The sequence below is a fragment of the Enhydra lutris genome, unplaced genomic scaffold, assembly GCF_002288905.1.
Source record: "Enhydra lutris kenyoni isolate GAN:26980312 unplaced genomic scaffold, ASM228890v2 scaffoldscaffold51, whole genome shotgun sequence".
NCBI classification, from domain to species: domain Eukaryota; kingdom Metazoa; phylum Chordata; class Mammalia; order Carnivora; family Mustelidae; genus Enhydra; species Enhydra lutris.
Genome location: NW_019154135.1, coordinates 10,308,839 through 10,333,149, shown reverse-complemented (window position 1 = coordinate 10,333,149; position 24,311 = coordinate 10,308,839). Strand labels below are relative to the sequence as shown.

General features: G+C 35.3%; 1 protein-coding gene across 2 annotated transcripts in view; it reads right to left on the bottom strand.

The window, feature by feature from the left end:
* Window positions 1–24,311, bottom strand: part of LOC111157069 (zona pellucida binding protein) — a 110,718-nt gene that overhangs the window by 44,600 nt on the left and 41,807 nt on the right. For both annotated transcript variants that reach the window (XM_022518292.1, XM_022518291.1), the window contains one exon: window positions 13,566–13,642. In XM_022518292.1, the coding sequence (XP_022374000.1) occupies window positions 13,566–13,642 (77 nt within the window). The remainder of the gene's footprint in view (window positions 1–13,565; window positions 13,643–24,311) is intronic.

The window sequence follows — 24,311 nt, the reverse complement described above, 5'->3', positions numbered from 1 at the left end:
TTTCTTACATTTCACATATAATTGTCTTTCTCTGACTGACTTATTTCACTTAGCATAATACCCTCTAGTTCCATCCACATCATTGCAAATAGCAAGATTTCATTAGTTCTGATGGATGAGTAACATTCCAGTGTGTGTGTGCGCCTGTGTGCGTGTGTGTGTGCACGCGTATCAAAAATGACCCTTTCCATTCACTACATTTGTATCTTTGGGGTAAATACCTAATAGTACAGTTGCTGGGTTGTATGGTAGCTCTACCTTCAACTTTCTGAGGAAGCTCCATACTGTTTTCCAGAGAGGTTATACCACCTTGCATTCTCACCAACAATGTTTTATAGTTTTCAGAGCACAGATCTTTTACCTCTTTGGTTAGGTTTATTCCTAAGTATTTTATGGTTTTGGGTACAATCAGAAATGGGACTGATTCCTTGATTTCTATTTCTGCAGCTTCTTTATTGCTATATAGAAATATAACAGATTTCTGTGTGTTGGTTTTGTACCCTGTGACTTTACTGGATTTATGTATCAGTTTTAGCAATTTTTTGGTGGAGTCTTTTGGGTTTTCTGTACAGTGTATCATGCCATCTGCAAATAGTGAAAGGATACAAAAACACTGATTTAAAAGGATACATGCACTCCAATGTTTACAGCAGCATTATCAACAATAGTCAAGTTATGGAAACAGTCCAAATGCCCATTGACCAGATGAACGGATAAAGAAGATGTGGTATATATACACAATAGAATATTATTCAGCCATAAAAATGAATGAAATCTTGCCCTATGCAAAAACATGGACGGAGCTATAGAATATTATACTAAACAAAATAAGTCAGAGAATACAAATACCATATGATTTCACTCATATGTGGCATTTAAGAAATAAAACGGAAGAGGGAGGCAAACCATAAGAGACTTTAACTACAGGAAACAAACTGATGGCTGTTGGAGGGGAAGCAGGCAGTAGGGGAGGTTAAATAAGTGACAGGGATCAAAGAGGGCATGTATTACAATGAGCACTAGGTGTTATATAGAAGTGATGAATGACTAAATTCTACTCCAGAAACCAAATTAACTAACTACAATTTAAATAAAATCCTGGAAGAAAAGAAAGAAAATAAAACAAAGGAGTTAAGGAAAAAAAGAGAGAGAGGCAGGCCAAGAAACAGACTCTTCACTAGAGTACACACTAATGGTTACCAGAGGGGTGGGGGGGGCGTGTAAGAGGTGGGGGAAACAGGTGATGGGGAATCAGGAGTGTACTTGTCATGATGAGCACCAGGTGATATATGGAAGTGTTGAATCACTAAGTTCTATACCTGAAATTAATATTATACTGTATGTGAACAAATTGGAATTTAAATAAAAATTTAGAAAAATGAAATAAAATCGATGACATATGAAAATACGTGAGAGGCAGCTAAAGCACTGCTGGGTGGAAATTTACAGCACAAACCTTTATATGAGGCAAGAAAAAAAAAACAACACTAAACAAAGTCCCTATCTCAAGAAACTATAAAAAGAACCAGAAGACAAAAAAGAAAGAGAATAGAAAAAAGGAAATAAGATGGAAGTCAAATTTAATGGAACTGAAAACAGGAAAACAATAAAGTCAATGTCACACAAAGCTAGTTTTTCATAAGATCAATAAAATTAATAAATTCTAGCAAGAGTGACAAAAATAACAGAGAAGACCAAACAGAACAATTAGCAATGAAATAGAGAGTATTACTAACAGGTGCTGAAGGTCAATAACAGAAAACTCCACAGGACTTTATGTTCAAGCTTATGACAAATTAGAAATGGACCAATTCTTCAAACACCACCAAGTTAAAAATTCAACTACAATAAAAACAAATATCTGGGGGCGCCTGGGTGGCTTGGTCGGTTGAGTGTCTGCCTTCGGCTCAGGTCATGATCCTGGAGTCCTGGGACTGAGCCCCGTGTCAGGCTCCCAGCTAAGCGGGGAGCCTGCTTCTCCGTCTTCCTCTGTGATCTCTCTAACTCTCACTCTCTCTCAAATAAATAAAAATAATCTTTAAAGAAATAAAAACAAATATCTGAATAGTTCTGTAACTATTAAAGGAATAAATATGTAAGAAAAAGCTCCGCAAATAAAAATCTCCTGGTTTCCCAAGAAAATTCTACCAAACATTTCAAAAACTAATGCTGAATTTAAATAATCTCTTCCAGAAAACAGAAGAGATGGTAAAACTTCCCACTTTATTTTGTGAATCTAGTATTACATAAATACCAAAGCCAGACAGAGTCTGTATCAAAGAACAACTATGGACCAGTATCGTTCATGAACTCAATACAGTATGAACAAACTAAATCCAACCATGTCTAAGACATTATACAGCATGACCATGTGGGATTTATTCCAGGTAGGCAAGGTCGCTTCATTATTTTAAAACCAATCAATGTCATCCACATATCCGCATATAAAAGAAGAAAAATCCTATGATCTCAAAAATTAACTCAGAAAAGCCTTGGACAACAGCTAATACTTATTATTAACAAAATCTCACCAAAATAAGATTACAGGGGAATTGTCTCAGAATTATTTACAAAAAGCATCTATAAAAAACCTACAGCAGACATAGTACTTCATGTTGAAAGGATGAATGCTTTCTCCATAAGCTCAAAAAAAAAGGAAAGGGTATCTACTCTCACTACCTATATTAAACACAGCATGGATGTTTTAGCCACTTCAGCAATTCAAAAAATCAGTAAAGAGCCAAACGTACAGATTGGAAAGGAAAAAATAAAACTGCCTCAATTAGGAAATGACATGACTGTCAGCAAAGAAAATCCCAAGGAATGTGAAACCCTCCACAATACAAAAAACCTCCTAGAGCTCTTATCTAAGTTCAGCAAGTACCTTAGAAACAAGGTAAACATGTGCTGATAAAAATGCATTACCATGCACTGACAATGCGCATATAGAAACCCAAATTAAAACACAGAATTACTTAAGGCTGTTCCACAGAAAAGGAAACACTTAGTATAAACTTATTAAAATGTATAGGTTATGTATGCTAAAACATACAAAAAAGATGATAAAAAAAATGTTGAAGACCTAAAAAGATGTAGAGAGAGATCATGTCCATGGATTGGAAGAAAGAACACAGTAAAAATGTAAGTTACTCCCAATTTTATACAGAGGCACACCTCAGAGATACTGTGGGTTTTGCTCCTACGGCCACTCCACAGCCAGTATCACAATAAAGTGACTCAAATTTTTTGGTTTCCCCAGGCACAAAAATTATATTTATGCAATCTTCTAGTCTATTAAGTGTGCAATGGCAGCAGTATGTCTAAACAAAACAATGTACAGACCTTAACTAAAAAATACTTTTTGCTAAACAATGCTAGCCGTCATCTGAGCTATCAGGAAGTCGTATCTTTTTGCTGGTGGAGGGTCTGCCTCGATGCTGACGGCTGCTGACTGACCAGGGTGGTGGGGGCTGAAGGATGGTGTGGCCGTGGCCGTTTCTTAAGCTAAGACAACAGTGAACTTTGCCACGTCGATTGCTCTTGCTTTCGCGAATGCTTTCTCTGTAGCATGGGACGCTGTTTGGTATCTACCCACAGAACTTCTTCCGAAGTTGGAGTCCGTCCTCTCGAACTCCACCACCACTGCTTTATCAGCTAAATTCCTGCAATATTCTAAATCCGTTGTCCCTTCAACGGTCTTCACAGGATCTCCACCAGGAGCGGATTCCATCTCGTCTTTGTGCGTCCGTAAGAAGCAACTCCTCCTCCGCTCACGTTTGATCCTGAGACTATAGCAATTCAGTCCCATCTTCAGGCTCCACGTCCACTTCCAGTTCTCTGGCTGCTTCCACCACATCTGCAGTAACTTCCTGCACTGAAGTCTGGAACCTTCAATTTGTAAAGAAGCGCAGTAGCTGTGAAGCGCCGTAAAGCAAGGCGTAATAAAATGAGGTGTGCCTGTGCAGGACTGACTAACATAATTCCTACCAACATCCCAAAGGGTTTTGTAGACATACACAGACTTGCTAAAATTTATTTAATGATGCACAGATCCTAAAATAGATAACACAATCTTGCTAAGACAGGGATACAATGGGATGAATAGTGGCCCATCATTAAGGCCACAGTAGATAAAACAGGGAGGTATTGAGAGAGGCATAAACACAAAGAAGGGAAAAGGATAAAGAACCCAGAAATAGAGCCACACAAATATTCTCAACTATAGTTGAACAAAAGAACCAAAGCTATTCAATGGAGAAAGGACAGCATTTTTAACAAAGGATGTTGGGAGAAATGTGATATCCACAGGCAAAACAATAACAACAAAAATAGGCTGGCCCTAAATCTCATACATAAAGCAAAACTAACTCAAAACGATTGCAGATATCATTTGTATTATAAAAACAAAAAAAATATGCAAAATGTAAAAAAAATTAAAAATAAAAAATAAAGAGTGGAAAATCTTCAGAATATAGGACTATACAGAGTACTTAGGTTTGATCCAAAAAAGCACAACCTGTTAAAAAAAATGGATACGCTTGACTTCATAAATATTAAAAACTTCTTTCCTTAAAAACCCATGTGAAGAGGAAGAAAAGACAAGCTAAAATCCAGGAGAAAATATTTACAAACAACATATGAGAAAAACACTAGATCTAGAATATATAAAGAACCCTTTTCACTGAACATGAAATAAGCAAAAATTCCAATAGAAAATGAGCAGCAGATAGTTCATCAAAAGGATGTGCAGGTGGCAAATAAGCATAACAAAAAACGACCAACATCATTAGCAATTAGGGAAATGCAAATTAAAATCATAATGGGATATTACTAAATTACTTTTCCATGGGGGATAAAATAAACAATAGTTACAATACCACATGCCAATAAGAACTTGGAGAAATGACCACTCATACACTGCTGATGGAAATTAAAATTAACTATAATATGATCCAGAATTAGTAAGCCAAAATGGTGAATTATTTTCACATGAAAACTTGTACACCAAAGTTCACAAAAGCTGTAATTCTGCCAGTCAAAAATTGGGATCAGTGCAGATGTCCTATAACAGATACAAAGCTAAGTGAGCTGTGGTATATGCACCATGCAACACTACTCAGTAATATAAAGGAACCAACATTGGTACATGCACCACCTTGGATATCCTGAGCGAAAAAAGCCAATCCCGTAAGGTTTCATTCTTTATGATTACTGAAACTTTAAAAACAGAGGACAGAATAGTGAATGTCAAGCGTTAAGGAAAGGGGGAGCAGGGGCAGAGTCAGGAAAGAGGTGGGCATGGTTTAAAAAAGCAATAAGGGATCCTTGTGGGACTGCAACTGTCTGTATCTGGACTAAAGTGGTGGATACATGACTGTGCATAAGAACTTAACACATAGAAACAAATTTGCGTAGACTGGCCAAAGCTAAATGGGAGCCGTGGATTTTAGCAATGTCAATATCCCTGCTTTATCAGTATGTTTGCAAGACTTTAGCATTGGGAGAAACTGGGCAAAATGTACAAGGGATTCCCCTATAATATTCTTACAACTGTAGGTCTACTTAAAATTCTCCTTAGTATTTTCACATAAAATAAAAAGATATTAAAACAACTGATGTATGAGTGTCCCTGTATAATTGTTACAATAATTTTAAAACAAAGCCACAAATTCTACAGCATGCATCTCATACGGTAATGGTGTTTGAACTTCCTTCTTTAAAGGAGGCAGACCTGTGAACGCTTTGACCAAGATACTACAACACAGAAGATGCCAAGTAACTCTCAAACTGAGTTAGAAAAGGCCTATGGTTTATGCTTTTCACTTCCTATGGCTTTCTTACAGAAGGTGACCCCCTGTCTCAGAAACAAACCATCTGCTATGAGAAGTTTAAACCACATGGATGTTTAAAAATATGGAGATGGTAGAGAATGGAGTGTGGGAGAGAAAAAAGAAAAATAGAAGAAATCATAGCTGTAATTTTCCAAAAAATTGATGAAAAACATGAAATCATAGTTTCAATAACCACAAACCAATCTCACATAGACCACATACAAATAAGACCAAACCAAAGCATACCATAATCAAATTGCTAAGAACTAAAGACACAGAAAAAAAAAAAAATACTGAAAGCAAAGAAAAAAACCAACACATTAAAACAACAACCTGTAGGGCCACCTGGGAGGCTCAGCTTAGTCAATTAAGTGTCTGACTCTTGGTTTCCACTCAGGTCATGATCTCAGGGTCATGAGATCAAGCTTCAGGTTGGGCTCCACACTGGGTGTAGTGCCTGCTTAAGATTCTCTCTCTCTCTCTCTCTCCCCCTCTCCCTCTGCTATTTCGCCTCCAACCCCTGCTCTCTCTAAAATAAATGTCAGTCTTTTAAAAAATGTAAATAATGGACTTCTTATCAGAAACAATAGAGGCAAGAAGAGAGTGAAAAAGAACCTAAAATGTTGAAAAAGTAGCCTCCCAAACCAAAATTCCCTAACCAATGAAATATTCTTCATAAATAAATAATAAATAAAAACAAATAAAATTTATAGGTAAAAGAAAACTGAAGGAATCCTTTGTCAGCAGATCACAACCACAACAAATCCAACAGAAGATTCTTCAGGCTAAAGGGAAATAATATCAGATAAAAACTTTGATCCTTAGAAGAAAGGAAGAACATAGAAAATGGTACCACACGTGTAAAAGACTATTTGTTCTTTAAATATCTTTAAGATATACATGACTGTTTACAGCAAATGCCTTCAAAGTATTTTTATAATATACGTGGATAGAATGACTGCAAAAAGATGAGGGTGGTTTAAATGAAGCTATAAAATGGCAACATTTCTATATTTAGCAGGAAGGGGCAAAATGCACATTTTATGTGAACTGTGAAATGATAAAAAGATGTATATCACAATTTTTAGAGCAACCACTCAAACAAATAAGTCAAAGAGTATAGCAATGAGGACAACAGCCAAATAAAACTTCTGAGAGGCCCATTTGCTTAACTTAATAGCTGCAATCTAACAGGAAGGTTTCCAATATAACATACATCAAGGGGCCAACTGCATACTTTCTGGAGACCAGAGAGGCTGGGGGTGCAACCTGTGCATCTCCCTCTCCCCCAGTCTGGGACAGCTCTCTCCTGAGAAGGAGCTCCTGCAAATGTTAGTGCCTGTTTTTGTAGCCGCCACTAACAGGCGCTCCTTAATTACTGGGCTCTGGTGGCCAGCAGGGCTCATATTCAGGGATTCAACAGGACAGCAGAAAGGAAACCCCACGGGCTTGCTGCAGAGGGAACAATCAGAAAATCTCACCTCTCCCTCTTCCCCTGAAACAGGTAGGTGTGCATAATTTAAATGCTGCATCCTAAGGACCTGGCTTCCAATCACCCTACATATAGGTACTGAGGAGATCTTCCCTTTGGGACCCTGACAGATGTTGGCACACCCTCAACTAGTGGGAACCACTAAAATCAAAGAAGGTTGCTTGGAAAAATCACAGAAGTATGAAGACAACAAAAAGTCAGACATTATGGGGATCCCTAAAAGAGAAAAGGGGCAGAAAGCTATCTGAAGAAACAATGGCTGAAAACTTCCTTAACCTTAAGAAGGAAACAAAATATCCAGATCCTGGAAACACAAATGGACCTGAAGAAGAAGAACCCAAAGAAACCCACACTAAGACACATTTATTAAATTATCAAAAACTAAACACAGAAAAAGAATCTTACAAGCAGCAAAAGAAAAACAACTTGTTATAGACAAGGGAACCCCCACAGGACTACTACTGTTTTCAACAGTAACTCTGGCCAAAAGGGAATGGCACAATATTTTCAAGGAGCTAGAAGACAAAAACTGCCAAACATGAATGCTCTTCCATAGAAAGTTGTATGACAGAAATGAAAGGAGAGAGCAAGCTCTGCATACATTCAGAAGCTGAAGGAGTTCCTCACCTTACGAGAAACTGGCCTTACAAGAAATGTTAAAGGGAGTTCCTTAAGCTAAAAGGAAAACATGCTAACTGGTAAAAGGAAAATACATGAAAGTATAAATTTCAAGGGAAAAGGTAAATATACAGTGGAATTCTGAATAATCTACTGTTAATAGTTTAATCACTTACTAAATATAGTATGAAGGTCAAAAGACAGTAGAAATAACTATAATAAATATAATAATTTACTAATGGGTACACAAGACAAAATTTAAATAGGGACATAAAAACATAAAACATTAAGGGGAGTAAAAGTAAAGAGCTTCAGAATTCATGTGAATTTAAGTCCATTACAGATTAAAATAAAATGTTGCAACTGTAAAATATTGTACATAATTATCATGGTAACCACAAAGCAAAAACCTACAGTAAGAACACACAAAGAGAAAAGAATCTAAACATAGCATTGCAGGAAGCGAGCAAGGAAATTGAGCAAGAGAGAAAGAAAGGAAAAAGGGAATTAAAAAAAAAAAAGCCACACACAAAAAAATGCTGATATATCCATAACTACTTACTTGAAATGTGAAGGGACTAAAATTTCTAATCAAAAGGCATGGAGTGGTTTACTGGGTATAAAACAAGACCGAACTGTATGCTGTCTACATGAAATTGACTTCAGGTTTAAGGAAACACAAAAAATGAAACTGAAGGAACAGGAAAAGATACTCCATGTAAATGGAAACTAAAAGAAAGCTGGAGAAGCCATGCTTAATAGAAGACAAAATAGATTTTAAGGCAAAAAATGTAGTAAGCAACAAAAGTCATTACATGCCCATCAACTCATGAACAGATAAAAAAATGTATCTATACACCATGGAATATTATTCAGTCATCAAAAAGAATGAAATCTTGCCATGTGCAATAATGTGGATGGAACTGGAGGGTATTATGCTGAGTGAAATAAGCCAGTCAGAGAAAGACAAGTATCATATGATTTCACTCATATGTGTAATTTATGAAACAAAACAGATGAATATAATGAAAGGGAAGGAAAAATAAAATAAGATAAAATCAAAGAAGGGGAAAACCATAAGATACTCCTCTTAACTCTAGGAAACAATCTGAGGGTTGCTGCAGGGGAATGGGGAGGGGAGATGTGGTAACTGGGTGATGGACTTTCAGAAGGACACTTGATGTAATGAGCGCTGGGTGTTATATGCAACTAACGAATCACTAAGCTCTACCTCTAAAACTAATAATACACTATAAGTTAATTAATTGATTTTAAATAATAAATTTCAAAATGCATGTCAGCAATGAAAAATAAAGAAGTAATTAAAGGTACAAACTTCCAGTTACAGTCGATCCCCAACCACCCATGGAGGATATGTCCCAAAACCCCCAGTGGGTGCCTGAGACTGTGAATATTACTCAACCCCATAATACCATGTTTTGTTCTATCTACACACACCTATGGTACAGTTTAAATTATCAAGTATACCACAGTAAGGGATTAACAATAATAATAAGATAGAACAAGTATAATAATGTACAATAATAAAATTTACATGAATGTAATCTCTTTATCTCTGACTCTTAAAATATCTTATCGTACTGTACTTGACCCCTTGTTTTACTTGTGATGATGTGACATGACAAAAGTCCTACATGATGAGAAGAAGTGTGGTCAATAATGCAGGCATTGTGACACAGCATTAGGGTTACTAATGACCTACTGACAAAAGAAGGAAGATCATCTGCTTCTGGACTGTAGTTGACCATGGGTAACTGAAAACATGGGAAGTGTGTGCAGAGAGAATTTTAAGATCTACTTCTCTTAGCAACTTCCAAATATACAATGTTGTTGACCAGAGTCAAAGTGGTGTACCTGACATCCCAGACTTACTCACCTTGTACAGTTGAACACACAAAATGTGCAACTCTGTGTGTTTACAGATGTCAACTTACTGTGGTAATAGCATTGCAACAGATACATATATTAAATCATTATTTGTATACCTGAAACTAATAACAACATTATATATCTAAAACCAATATCATGTTATATGTCAATTTTATCTCAATATAAATAAATGGGTAGATAGATAAAATGAAACTCTAAAAATACACTCAAAGGATAAAAAAGGGGAACAAAATTAAGCAACAATAGTAAAACAGTAGGCATAAATCCAACTGTATCATAATTACATTAAATTTTACTGGAATAAATGCTCCAATTAAAGATTTTTTTATTGAGACAAGGGCGTTAATTATATGTTGTCTACAAGAAACATGCATTTTAAATATAAAGACACAGATAACTGAAATTAAGAGGTTAGAAACATATATCCCTTGCAAACAGTAAGCATTAGACAACTGAATTAATAACATTAATTTCAGATAAAATTTGAGAGCAAGAATTAAAGGGGACATTTCATAAGAATAAAAGAACAAACTACAGTTTTTAGTTTAAAGGTCTCACATATTTTGTTAAATTTGTAATGAAGACATATGTGGGTTTTTTTTCAATAAATGCAGGATTAGTATTTGACACAAATGAACAAATATCCATAACATAATCTCTCAGTAAATGATGAACAGAGGGGAACTTCCTTGATCTGCTAAAAGACATCTATGAAAATTTGGAGCTAACAGCATATTTAATAGTGAAAGCCTAAATTGTAGCTTCCCTAAGATCAGGAACAAGAAAAGGATATCTACTCTCACCACATCTATTCAACATCATACTGTAGATTCAAACAGGATCAGGAGAGAAATAAAAGGCATAAAAATCAGAAAAAAAGGAAACACTCTTATTTGCATCTGATGACATGATGGTTTACACAGAAAATCCTAAGTAGTCTTTAAAGCAACTACTGTAAGAAATGAATTTAACAAGTGGCTATAAATACAATATGCAAATATGCACCATGCAAACATCTACTGACAACTAAAACAACTGACCAATGAATTTTTTAAGTAGTCCATTTAAGACAGCACTAAAAAAATTAAAACCCACAAAATACTTAGGAACAAATTGAGCAGAAAATGTGCGATGCAAGCCCTTTAAACAAAAACTGCCAAAGGAAAAAATAACAAAAAGATGAATTTTTTTAAACCTAAATAAAGAGGGAGAACTAACATGTTTAGGTATTGGAAAACTTAACATTATGAAAATATGACTTACCAACTGACCTATAGATACATGGTAACTCTTATCAGAATCCAGGGCATTTTTTTGTTTGTTTTTAGAAATCTGACATGGAGACTTAAAAAATTTCTGTAATTAAAAAGGACTGAGAACATCTAGAACAATCTTGAAAAGGAACCAAAATAAAATACTTATACTACTTGACATCAGATTTGCTGTAAAGGTACAGGCATGAACAAAGGGTGGCAATGGCATAAAGACTGACAAATACATCACTGGAAGAGAAGAGTGGAAAACCAGTGCATCGAAGAAGAAACAGAATATATCTGGATCAAATCTTCAAAGAGATACATCTCCCCTGGGACAAATATGGTAAAGTAAGTCTGAATTTCCCATAGTCGGGGGAACATTTTAGGTTACCTAGACCTTGCTAAATTCAAAGTGTATTTAGTAATAAGAAGTTAATACAAAACAAAAAGGCCCAAAAGTTGAAAACTGAATGAAATGAACATCAAAGTCCCTGGAATGCTTCTGTGAAAACACTCTGGTCTGGAGCTTTTGAATTCATTTTATTATTGTGCTAACTATTATACTGCTATTACACTACCATCAACCGAAAAACACTCGTCTATTTTAATAAAATAGGCAAAAAGAGACCATCTTATGCCCAGAAAAGAAAAAAGGGAAACAGGAAGGAAAGCAGAAGAGAAAAAGGCAGATGGATGTATAGAAAAAAAAAAAAAAAGAAAAGAAAAGAAAAGAAAGAAAGAAAGAAAAAGAAAAAATATCCAAATGACAGGAAAATCATAGGGCAGAATGTTCGTTGACAGCAATGTAAGACAGCTACATAATACCCTAAGGAATTAATAAAACTGCACACCTTTGTTACTGCAAGTTTCATGGAATGCAGAATTTGATTTTTTTGTTTCTATATAAGAAGTACAAATAAAATTAATTCTCAGTGTTGAATGATATAAGAAAACTACAAAAGGAATCAGTAGGAAATCACCTTGAAGGAAAATAATAAAATGTTTCTGTTTCCTTCCCTAGTTCTAATTTCTCTGCTTGAACACACATTCCCACATCACCAAAGAAATTACACCAGCTGAAGGACTATGACTATTCAAAAGTTTGAAGATTGGTAGGAATCTAAAAGATGTGCTATTAATTAAAGAAAGAATGATTAGCACATTACCCATGGATTAAGAAATAAGAATAAAAAAATAAGACTGACTGCTCTCTGGTGCCCCAGAACATAAACCCTATTTCCAAAGTAAAAATAAATAAATAAATATCAAATCTACCCCAGAGATGAAGGTTAAGCCCTAAGGAAAACTTTTAAATGGAATACCAGATAACACACAGATTGATGATGTAGCTATATCTCAGGAGGCACAAATTAAGAAATCATACCCCTGTCAGTTTCACTGGGCAAAAGTGATGGTTGTGGACCTGAATATGCGATATACCTATACTTTTATAAGGACATTTTGACAACTATCATAATGTAAGTAATCTTAAATTCCAAATATTTTAAAATAACATTTGTTAAAGATTTTATTTATTTATTTGACAGACAGAGACAGAGTGGGAACACAAGCAGGGGGAGGGGGAGAGGCAGGCTTCCCGCTGAGCAGAGAGCCCAATATGGGGCTCAATCCCAGGACCCCAGGATCATGACCTGAGCCAAAGGCAGACATTTAATGACTGAGCCACCCAGGCTCCCCTAAAAATAACATTTTTTTACAAAGTGCTTCTGATCACAGGGGAGTAACCACAGACAGGACACAAAACTGCCATAAGTTACAGTGTAAACAGTATGTGAAGTATAACATGAAAGAGAAAACTAAAGTAGATTTCTGCTGGGAGGCTCAGCCTCATTTCTGCCTTGAGCATAGATACAGGATGCTGCTTTTAGAAGAACATGAAAATGGTTAAGAAACGTGGTAGATCAGGGGCGCCTGGGTGGCTCAGAGGGTTAAGCCTCTGCCTTCCGCTCAGGTCATGATCTTAGGGTCTTGGGATCAAGCCCCACATCAGGGAGCCTGCTTCCTCCTCTCTCTCTGCCTGTCTCTCTGCCTACTTGTGATCTCTGTCTGTCAAATAAATAAATAAAATCTTTAAAAAAAAAAAAAGAAAAAAGAAACATGGTAGATCAAATTTATCATTTTAGGTAGGGTAACAGTAACTCTGAGGGAATTCTACTTGATTAATAATTCTAAATTAACATGGAACAGCAAATAAGGCCAAAGAAACTGAAAAATCACCTTTCTTAACACAGTTACAAGATACTAAATTTTAAAGCATTTCATTAAAATATTAACTGTATTAAGTTATCATTTATTATTTGATGAAGTTTTATTTTTACTGTTGAATTTCCTAAATTGAGGGATAGATCTGATGTGTTCAATACCTAGCTAAGATGCTTAATTACACACTGAGCATTTTCATGTTTTTTTAAATTTCTCCAGCCTCACATAACATACCTTAGACAGTCTTTTGGAAGATTCACAATTATGGTCTGCACATGGCTTAGGTCCTTTTTCAGTGTCTAGAGATGAAACTGAAAAAATACATTATATTTTATCAAGGGCCCAAAGTCTGTATCACAGTATTAAAATTGGTTTTTGAAATACACAATAGGTCATTTATCTAATATTCCTCATCCAGTAGTAATTAAACAATTTCCCAATGTTAAACTATACTATTCAGCTATAAATCTAGGCTAAAGATTTGTTTTATGTAAATAAGGAAAACTTCACTACGTGAACCTAAAGATTAATAGTAATGATAGTAACAATAACCATGCCTGATGATGACAATGAGGAGAGGAAAGAGCAGAGCAGAAATACATAAAATAGAGAACAGAAAAACCACAGAAAAGCTTCACCGTATGAAGAGTGGCTTCTTTGAAAAGTAAACAAAATTTACAACCCCTTAGTGAAACTAACCAAGGGAAAAAGAAAGGGCCCAAACCAACAAAATTATAAATAAAAAAATAATACAACTGATAAGATGGAAATTCAAAAGATCATTAAAAGGCTACTAGGAATAACTATATACCACTTAACTGTACAACGTGGAAGACATAAAAACTTGTGAGACATAAAAATCAAAGAGGAAATAAGAAAAAGATGACTTAAGATTTCCATTAAATAATCTTTCTAATTATTTTGTCAACTTAATTACCACAGTTCTAAAACCTTGTTACTTCCCATTATTTATGAAAATACATAAAAAGAAATCTGAAAAAAAATTTAAAAATTAAAAAATTTTTAAAAATCTGATTTCTATCCCTAGGTCTAGCACTAATAAACACAGGCATATTATTTAATATCTCCTTGAGATCCAGCCTCTGCTCTGCAAAGTAAGAGGCTATTATGACTTTATCTCCTTCCTAGCTGTGAAAATAGGATTTAAAATGTCAATCTTAACAATCTAAGTTCTATATAATATAACCACAAACAATCGTGACTAATTTACTTTTCCCAAATTCTCTATATGAGAAGACAGATCCTGGCTCATATTATCAACATTTGCCCAGCACATTATGTAAAATATGTTGGATGGATAAGCACTGATATGAAAATAATAAAACTGACCATAAAAGTATTAACAATGCAGAATATACTGTGGAATATTGGGAAATCTTCAATACTTCAATATTCTTTTTTTAATATCTCTTCAAAACAGTGTACGTCATGAAATTTCCCTGTTGCCCTCTCAACTGGTATCATAAAGTATTACAAAATATCACAAAAAGACAATATAGTACATCAGAGTGATTTTATAAAACCAAACAAAACAGGCGTTAACCTGAAGCAGACCTCCAAGAAGGACTGTAAATTGGGTAAAAAAAAGTTTTTGGTTTTTTGTTTTTTTATGGACTATCTTTTAAATCCTTTTAAAATGAGACCATCATAAAACTAGACCCAGGAAATGAAAATTGCTAGACTTATGTATCAAAAATATACAATGAAGTTAAAAAAAAGTACTTTTAAAAATGTAGCCAAATATTTAAAATATCATTTACCTAAGGACTTTTGAAACTATTGTTCATTACAAAGTATTTCAGAAGACATTAGGCCAGAGTCTACCTATTTATCATAATATGATTATGAGATCAGATCATCATGTAGAGACACAATTTTATTTTTAATTTGAGTCTGTATAAAAGTTTAAGGCAAATTTAAAAATCCATCAGAATCTACTATTTATTGGGGTATGCGGGCAGCTCAGTTGGTTAAGCATCTGCCTTCAGCTCAGGTAGTGATTGGGCTCTCTGCTCGGAGGCGAGTCTGCTTCTCCCTCTTTCCCTCACCCCGCTCATTTGCTCTCCCTCAAAGGAATAAGCAAAATCTTTTTAAAAAATCTACTATTTAGGGGCACCTGAGTGGCTCAGTCATTTTTTTAGAGTCTGCCTTCGGCTCAGGTCATGGTTCCAGGGTTCTGGGATCAAGTCCCGCATTGAGCGCCCTGCTTGGTGGGAAGCCTGCTTCTCTCTTTTCCACTCCCCCTGCCTGTGTTCCCTCTCTCTCTGTCTCTCTTTCTCTCTGTCAAACAGATGAATCTTAAAAAAAAAAAAAAAAATCTGTTAAAGCAAAATTGTTGAAAACAGTAACAGAATCCACAAAAATTATCCAGTCTTTAGAATCAGTGTAGAGAGTGGTTAATCAAGTCGTTAACATCTAAAATGCTCAAGTTATACTCCAGTTCTAAAGGTGGTAAGAGCCAACATGCAATATTCACCCCCACCACCTTTTTAGGTAAACCAAACAACACTTATGCTGTCTATATCAGTTCAACTAGCTCTCTGGAGCCAAGAAAGCATCTTTTCTTTCTGAACCCCTGCCTCCTTTGATATACCTGCTTTACTTAGGCTAGATGGCCAAGCTCATCCTGTATAAAACTATGCATGCTTTTTTGTCTTTTTATATGAAACTTTCTACAAAATTTAAAAATGAAAAAGAAATGATATCTGTAAAATGGTGAAGTAGGATATTTCAAGTGACATCCTACCATAGAACTGCTGACAAAAATGACAGAAAACAGTCAGAATCAAATTTGCTGACACTCTGTAAAACACCTAATTTTTACATCAACAAAGAAAATGCTGAGTCCACAGAAGTTGACTTATGCACAGCACCTGAAGAAACTTTTATCAGAACACTAGCTAACATCAAGCTAAAGGACACGAGAGATCATGTACAACAAAGAACAGAGTCTTACAAAGGTAGTTTAGATAAGTCACTAAAACAAATGATTACAACTCACAAGAGCAACAAAAACAAACACAAAAGAGGTGGAGGAATCTGACTTCATGATTACTACCTCCTAGACTATTAAAAATGTACAGTTTTTAAAAAATTATAAGGAATATGAAGAAAGAAGACAGTATGCACCAACTGCCAAAAAACAATCAAACAACCTATCCCTGAGGAAGCACAGAAATTGGAATTACCAATTATATTAAATAAATTAAAAAAACTAAAGGAAATAATGAACAGAAACAAAGAGGAAAATAATTTCTCAACAAATAGAACATATTAATAAAGTGAAAGAAATGAAACTCAAAAGAAATTCTGAAAGTGGCAGTTACAACAATGAAAATGAAGAACTCACTGTAGGCTTTCAAGTACAAATTTGATCTTGTGAAAAAATAAGTGAACTTGAGGATAGGAAAACTGAAATTATCAAGTTACAGGAGCAGAAAGAAAAAGCAAGAAGAGAAATGAAAGCCTAAGAGATCTGTGACACATCAAGAGTACCAACATATGCATAATGGGGGTCATAGGTGAGAAAAAGAAGAAAGGAATTGAAAGAACTTTTGAAAAATACCAGTAATGTCCCAATTTGAGAAAAGATATATATCTACATATCCAAAAAAATCAAAGGAATTCAAGCAGGATAAAGGCAAGGAATTCAACAGTGAAACACATTATAATAAATCTGGCAAAAATCAAAGTCAAAGAAATTATCTTGAAAGCAGAAAAAGAGAGAGAAGAAAAAAAGGAAGTTGTCACTTACTACAAAGTCCATCAAAAAGAATAATAGCAGATTTATTGTAAAAAAAAAAATGGCAGAAGGCAGTGAGATAACATATTTAAAGTATTAAAAGAAAAAACATTCAACCAAGAATCCTGTATCTGGAAAACTATCTTTCAGAAATGAAGAAGAAAGTAAAATATTCCAAACACAATGCTTGCAACATTAGCCAGTAACAGGACAACAGACAGTAATCCAATGCCAAGCAAAGAAATAAAGAACAGTGGTAAAGTCAACTCCACAGACACAGGGAAATATTGTTGTATTTTTATTATTTTAACTTTACTTTTTTCATGTAGATGATTAAATATGTAAGATAATAATCATAAATCTACGTTAGTGGGTAAACAACGGATAATAATGCTATTACCAGGAACATCACAGGAAGAAAGGAACAAACTATACTGGGGCAGAGTTTTGGTGCCCTGTTCAAACTAGGCTGGTATTCAAACTATACAATTACATACGCAAGTTATTATTTTTTTTTAAAGATTTTATTTATTTATTTGAAAAGACAGAGATCACAAGTAGGCAGAGAAGCAGAGAGAGAGAGAGGAAGAAGCAGGCTCCCTGCTGAGCAGAGAGCCCGATGCGGGGCTCGATCCCAGGACCCTGGAATCATGACCTGAGCCGAAGGCAGAGGCTTTAACCCACTGAGCCACCCAGGCGCCCCACATACGCAAGTTATTAACTGTAAAACTCAGGACAGCTGCTAAGAAAATAACTGGAATATATTCAGAAAAAGAAATGAAAATAAAATCAAAATGCTATTTTATAGTCAATTAAACACAAGAAAAATCAGTAACGGAACCATTAAGAAATAAAAACGGTAAAAGAGAACTTCCGGTTTATACTCCAACATGAAAGGCACTTGAATGCTGTCACTCCTGTCCTCACAAGAAAAGAGGTAAATAAACTGAGACTCACAAACTCCTCTTTGATTCATCAGACAACTGAGGTCTCAAAGAAAACTGCTGCCCGCACCACTGTAGGGAAAAGAGGTAGTTATGGAGAATTATTGCTTACCCAGAGGAGAAGCCCCAGAGCAAGCGCCTGCCAGGGGAGCCAGTACCACTAGGAAAAAACTACAACTTGGAATCTGTTGAAGGCTTGCAGTGAGAAAGCTCAAGTATTAAAAAAATTTCAGATCACAGGGACCTCCACGCTTTCATGAGTTTTTGCCCCCATTAGTCCCAAGAGGTTCTTAGGTAGGGGACTAAAAACAAATCCCCTAGGGCTTCTAGCATGAGGAAGAACAAAATAAACATTTTGAAATGCACCAATAATACTCAGTCGTCTTCAATGAAAGTTTGCCTTAAAGAGAAATATTTTACTGTAGCTCAAGCACCTTGAGGTTTACCAGTCTAACCAGAGTTGTGGGGCTATAGGATGCTTTTGCTACCTCTACAAATTACCACCACATTAACAGGGTATCTTATAAACCAAGAGATTACAATAGAAGGATTTTAAATCTCAGACTTATTTAAGAAGAAGACTCTAGGGAAACTCAAAGACAACAAAGGACACAAAAACAAGAGTACCACAGAAATTTTTAGCCTCTGAAACCAATAGTTCTCATCAAGAGTAAATAGAGGCCAAACCCTAAACAGATAAGCAAAAAATATTATAATAAAACACACCTAATTCAGTTCTTACTATGAGGCATATCATTTCCAGTTTTCAATAAAAACTTGCAAGAAATACTAAAAGGCAAGAACATTTCAAAAAACACAGCAAGCTGGGTGTCTGGGTGGCACAGTTGATTGGGCGTCCAACTCTTGATTTCAGCTCAGGTCATGATCTCAGGGTCATGAGATCGAGCCCTGTATCAGGTTCTAAGGCCAGTGTGGAATATGCTTCAAATACTCTCTTTCCCTCTTGACCTCTGGCCCTCCCCCTCCGACTCTCACCCTCTCTAAAACAAAATAAACAAAATCTTAAGAAAAAAAAAAAAAGGAACTGAACAAGCATTATAATCATACTCAGAAATGGCAGAGACATTGAAGTTATCATACTGGAAATTTAAAATAACTATGACAATAGGCAAAGGGCTCAAATGGAAAGGGTAGACAATGCAAGAATAGACGGGTAATGTAAGGACAGAAATTAAAACTCTACGAATGCCTCAAAAGGAAATGCCAGAATCAAAAACACCATTAAAGAAATGAATGGCTTCCATGAGCTCATCAGGAGACTAAATGTGGCTGAGGAAAGAATCAGACTGGATTGGAGATTGAAGTATATCAGTGGTAACTTCTGAACCTGAAAAGCAAAGTGAAAAAATCATGGGAAGAAAACAAACAGAAAAGAACTTCCAAGAACTGTTGAAAACTAGCAAAAGTTACAATGTACATACAATAGGAATACCAGAGGGAAAGAATTAATGAAATGAAAAGGATCTTTTTAGCAACAGTGGATAAGAATTTTCCAGTTAATGACAGACAAAAGCAGAGCTCCAGGAAACTGACAGACAACATGCAGAATACTGAAAAATCTTCACAGGGGTAACCATAGTCAAACTATAGAAAATCAAACAAAAAGAAAATCCTTAAAGAAGCAAGGGGATAAAATACTCCTTACTAATAGAGAAGGAAGGATAAGATTTACACCGAGGAAGATTCTGAGAAGACGGCAGAGTAGAAGTCTCCCCTCATACACAACAATTTCAGTGGAAGAATCTGTGCCATGTAACTGTTTTGGAATTTGGAAGTCTATGGGAATTATGACAATTTCCAAGAGAAGGCTTGGATGGCAAGTTGTTAATTTCAGTCAATTTTGGCTCTTAGCATAGTCGTGGCTCCCCATCCAATACCCAAAGAACCATGGCCGGCAGCTGTGCATGTATTCTTGAAACAGCCTGTACATAGCTTATAGGAGCCAGGATGGGGGAAGTTAAAACAAAAAAACAACCCTGACCTCCAAATATCAGATGTGTGCTTGATTTGCTCACTGATTCTTCACAGAGTTGCAGGTAAGAGGCAGGCGGTCCTTACTGTTGCACATCCTTCCATGTCACAAGTCCCTCTCACACAAGTGGAGATGACTAGTAGAGACCAGAAAGCGTCAGTGCCCCTTTTTTGCCTCGTTTTTCTCTTTTTCTTTTTTGGGTAGCCAGGCATTAAACAGTATGGTAAGGAGAAGAATCTTATTTCTATTTTACACTTACACTATTAGACTCGAGCGCCCAGTATTCAAGAAATAAGACATACGAAGGAACAGTATGGTCTGTTCAAAGGAAAAAAGTAAATCAACAGGAACTATCCCTGAAAAACACCTGACATCAAGTTTATTGGACTAAGACTTTAAAACAACCCGCTGGAGGATGGGGAAAGAATTACAGAATATGTAGATAAAGTCAAAATTATGTATGAACAAATATATATTAATAAAGAGACAGGAAACAAAAAATTCACTAGAATCATCTGAATGCAGATGCGATCAGGCAGAAGAAACAATAAGCCCACTTGAAAACAGAACATTAGAAATTACCAAATCAGAGAAAAAGAAAAAGCCTGAGGAAAAGTGAGCAGAACCTAAGAAAACTTTTGAACATTATCAAATGAACACAAATGAACCAAAATATACATTATGGGAGTTCCAGAAGGAAAGACAGCAAGTATTGGAGCAATCATTTTAAGAAAATAGTGGCTGAAAACTTCTTGAATTTGATGAAATCATGAATAGAAACATCTAAGAAGTTCAACAAATACCAAGTAAGGTGAACTCAGAGAGACTCCCAGGAAGACACATTATAACGAAGCTTCTGAAAGACAAAGAATCCTGAAAGCAGGAAGAGAGAACTAACATGTCAAATACAAAAAGTTTTCAGTAAGATTATGAGCTGACTCCACCACAAAAATTTGAGAGACCAGATGTCATATGCTGATATATTCAGTGTGCTAAAAGCTGTTCTTTTTTTGGTTTTGTTTTTGTTTGTTTGTTTTTAAGTATCAACTAAGAATCCTGTAACACGCAAAACTGTCTTTCAAGAGTAAGGGGGAATTAAGACATTCCTAAATAAACAAAAGCTGAGGAGCTTGTTACCATTAGTCCTGCCCTCCAAGAAATGCAGAAGGAGTCCTGCAGGGTGAAAGGGAGGGACACAAGATCGTAACTTGAAGCCCTATAAATAAAAGGTCTCCATAAAGGTAAATACATGAGTAATGCTAAAAGCTAGTATTATTGTAAGACTAGAATCTAACAGCAATTTTTTACATGATTTAAGAAGCTATTAAAAAACAGTTTAAAAGTTAGTATTACTGTAACTTTGGTTTGTAACTTCATATTTTACTTTCCGCATAATTTGAGAGACTAAATTCATTTAAAATAATTGTTACTTTATATTTGGCGGCAATTTATAAAGTCATAATTTTATGACAACAACAATGGAAAAAGATGGGAAGAGAACTGTTAAAGCACCCAAAAGAGAGACAAAGATACTATAAGAAAGTTTAAGATCCATATCACTAATAAACACTGATGCAAAAGTCAACAAAATACTAGCAAACCAAATTAAGGAACATATTAACAGGATAATATGCCATGATTAAGTGGGATTAACTACCAGAATGCAAGGATAGATCAAGATACAAAAATCAATCATTGTAAGACACCACATTAACAGAATGAAGGGACCAAAAAACCTATATGACCATCTCATTTGATGCAGAAAAGTCATTTTACAAAATTCAACACCCTTTAATGGGAAAAAAAATACTCAACAATGCAGAAACAGGAAGATAATCCCACCATATAATGAAAGACACACACATATATATAATCAATAGTCAATATCACATTCAGTGGTGAAAGACTAAAAGCTTTTCCTTCAAGACCAGGAACAAAGCAAGGATGTACTTTTGCCATTTCTATTCAAAAAGTACCAGAAGTTCTAGCCAGTGCAGTAAGACAAGAAAAAGAAATATAAAGTATCCATCCGGAAAAGAAGTGAAATTATTTCTCTTCAGAGATAGTGAAACATCATGTGTAGGAGTAAAGATTCCACAAATAAAACTGTACAAATAAATTCTATAAACTTGCCAGATACAAAGTCAGCTGCATTTCTATATACTGCAATCAACACCATGGAAAGGAAAATATGAAAATAATTTCACTTATGATAGCATCAAAAAAAGTACCTAGGAATTAACCAAAGAGGTTAATTACTTATATCATGAAAATTACAAAGCACTGCTGAGAAAATAAAGCAGACATAAATGAATGAAAATGTGCTCCATGTTCATAGATTGGAAGACTTAATATTATTAAGATGCTAATACTATCCAAAGCTATCTATGGATTCAATGCATTTCCTACCAAAATCCCAATGGCCTTATATGGCAGAAATGGAAAACCAGATGCTAAAGACCATGGAACTGCAACTGACGTAGGCAAAGCAATACTGAGAGATGAACAAAAGTCTCCCATTTCCAAGCTTCGAATCTCATGTTTCAAAGCTACTATCAAAGACTTATGATCAAAACAGTGTGGTACTGGTATAAGGACAGGAATACAGAAAAATTAAATAGGACAGTCCAGAAATAAACCCATATATCTATGGTTACCCAACTTTCAACAAGGGTACACTCACAATTCAATGAGGGGGACCACAGTCTCCAAAAAATGCTGCTGGGCCAACTGAACATCCACACATCAGTGAAGACAGGACCCGTATTTAACAGTATATAAAAAAATTACCTCAAAATCAATCTTTGACATAAATGCAGAGGTAAAACTTCAAAAATCTTAAAAGAAAACAAAGTAGTATACAAAAAAGATCAATAAACAACTTAAGATTACACTTCAAGGAAAAAGAGAGGAAGGAAAAAAAAAAAAAAACTTGTCCCAATGTTAGAAGAAAGGAAATAATAAAAATTAAAGCAGATGTCCTCTTTGGAAAAATGTCTGTCCAGTTTTTCAATTGGATTATTTGGTTAGGGTGCTCAGTTTTACAAGTTCTTTATATATTGTAGATACTAACCCTTTATCAGATTTATCATTTGCAAGTGTCTTCTCCCATTCCATGGGCTGCCTCTTAGTTTTGTTGATTGTTTCCTTTGCTGTGCAAATCTTTTTATCTTGATTAAGTCCCAAAAGTTTACTTTTACTTCTGTTTCCCTTGCCTCAGGAGACATCTCTTAAAAGAAGTTGCTACAGTCAATGTCAAAGAAGTTACTGCCTGGTTTCTCTTCCAGGACTTTATACTTCCAGGTCTCACATTAAGGTCTTTAATCCATTTTGATTTTAATTTTGTATATGGTATAAGAAAGTGGTCCAGTTTCATTCTTTTGCATGTAGCTGTCCAGTTTTCCCAACACCATTTGTTGAAGAGACTGTCTTTTTCCCATTGGATAGTCTCTCTTGCTTTGTCGAAGATTAAATGATTATATAGTTATGAGTTCATTTCCAGGTTTTCTAATCTGTTCCATTAGTCTCTGTGTCTATTTCTACGCTAGTACCATACTGTTTTGATCACCACAGCTTTGTGATATAACCTGAATTCCAGAACTATGATGCTTCCAAGCTTTCTTTGCCTTTCCTTTTCAAGACTGTTTTGGCTCTTCGGGGTCTTTTGTGGTTATATACGAATATTAGGATTGTTTGTTCTACTTCTGTGAGAAACGTATTTTGGTATTTTGATAGGGATTGCATTAAATGTATAGATTGCTTTGGGTAGTATAGACATTTTAACAATATTTGTTCTTACAATCCAGGAAGGAGGTTGGTAGGGGATGGGTTAAATGGGTGATTGGGATTAAGGAGTGCACTTGTCATGATGAGTGCATGGAGATGTATGAAGTGTTGAATTACTAGAATGTATACCTGTAACTAAGATAACACTGTATGTTAACTAACTGGAACTAAAATCTTACACAAATTAAAGCAGAAATAAATAGAATATGGAATAGGAAAAAATAGAATTAACAAAAATGATAGCTGGTTGTTTGAAAAAATAAACAAATGGATAACTTTTAGCTAGATAAGAAAAAAAGAGAGGCTCAAATAAGTAAAATTATAAAACAATAAGGAGAGGAGGAGTCAAGGTGGCGGAGAAGTAGCAGGCTGAGACTACTTCAGGTAGCGGGAGATCAGCTAGATAGCTTATCTAAAGATTGCAAACACCTACAAATCCAACGGGAGATCGAAGAGAAGAAGAACAGCAACTCTAGAAACAGAAAATCAACCAC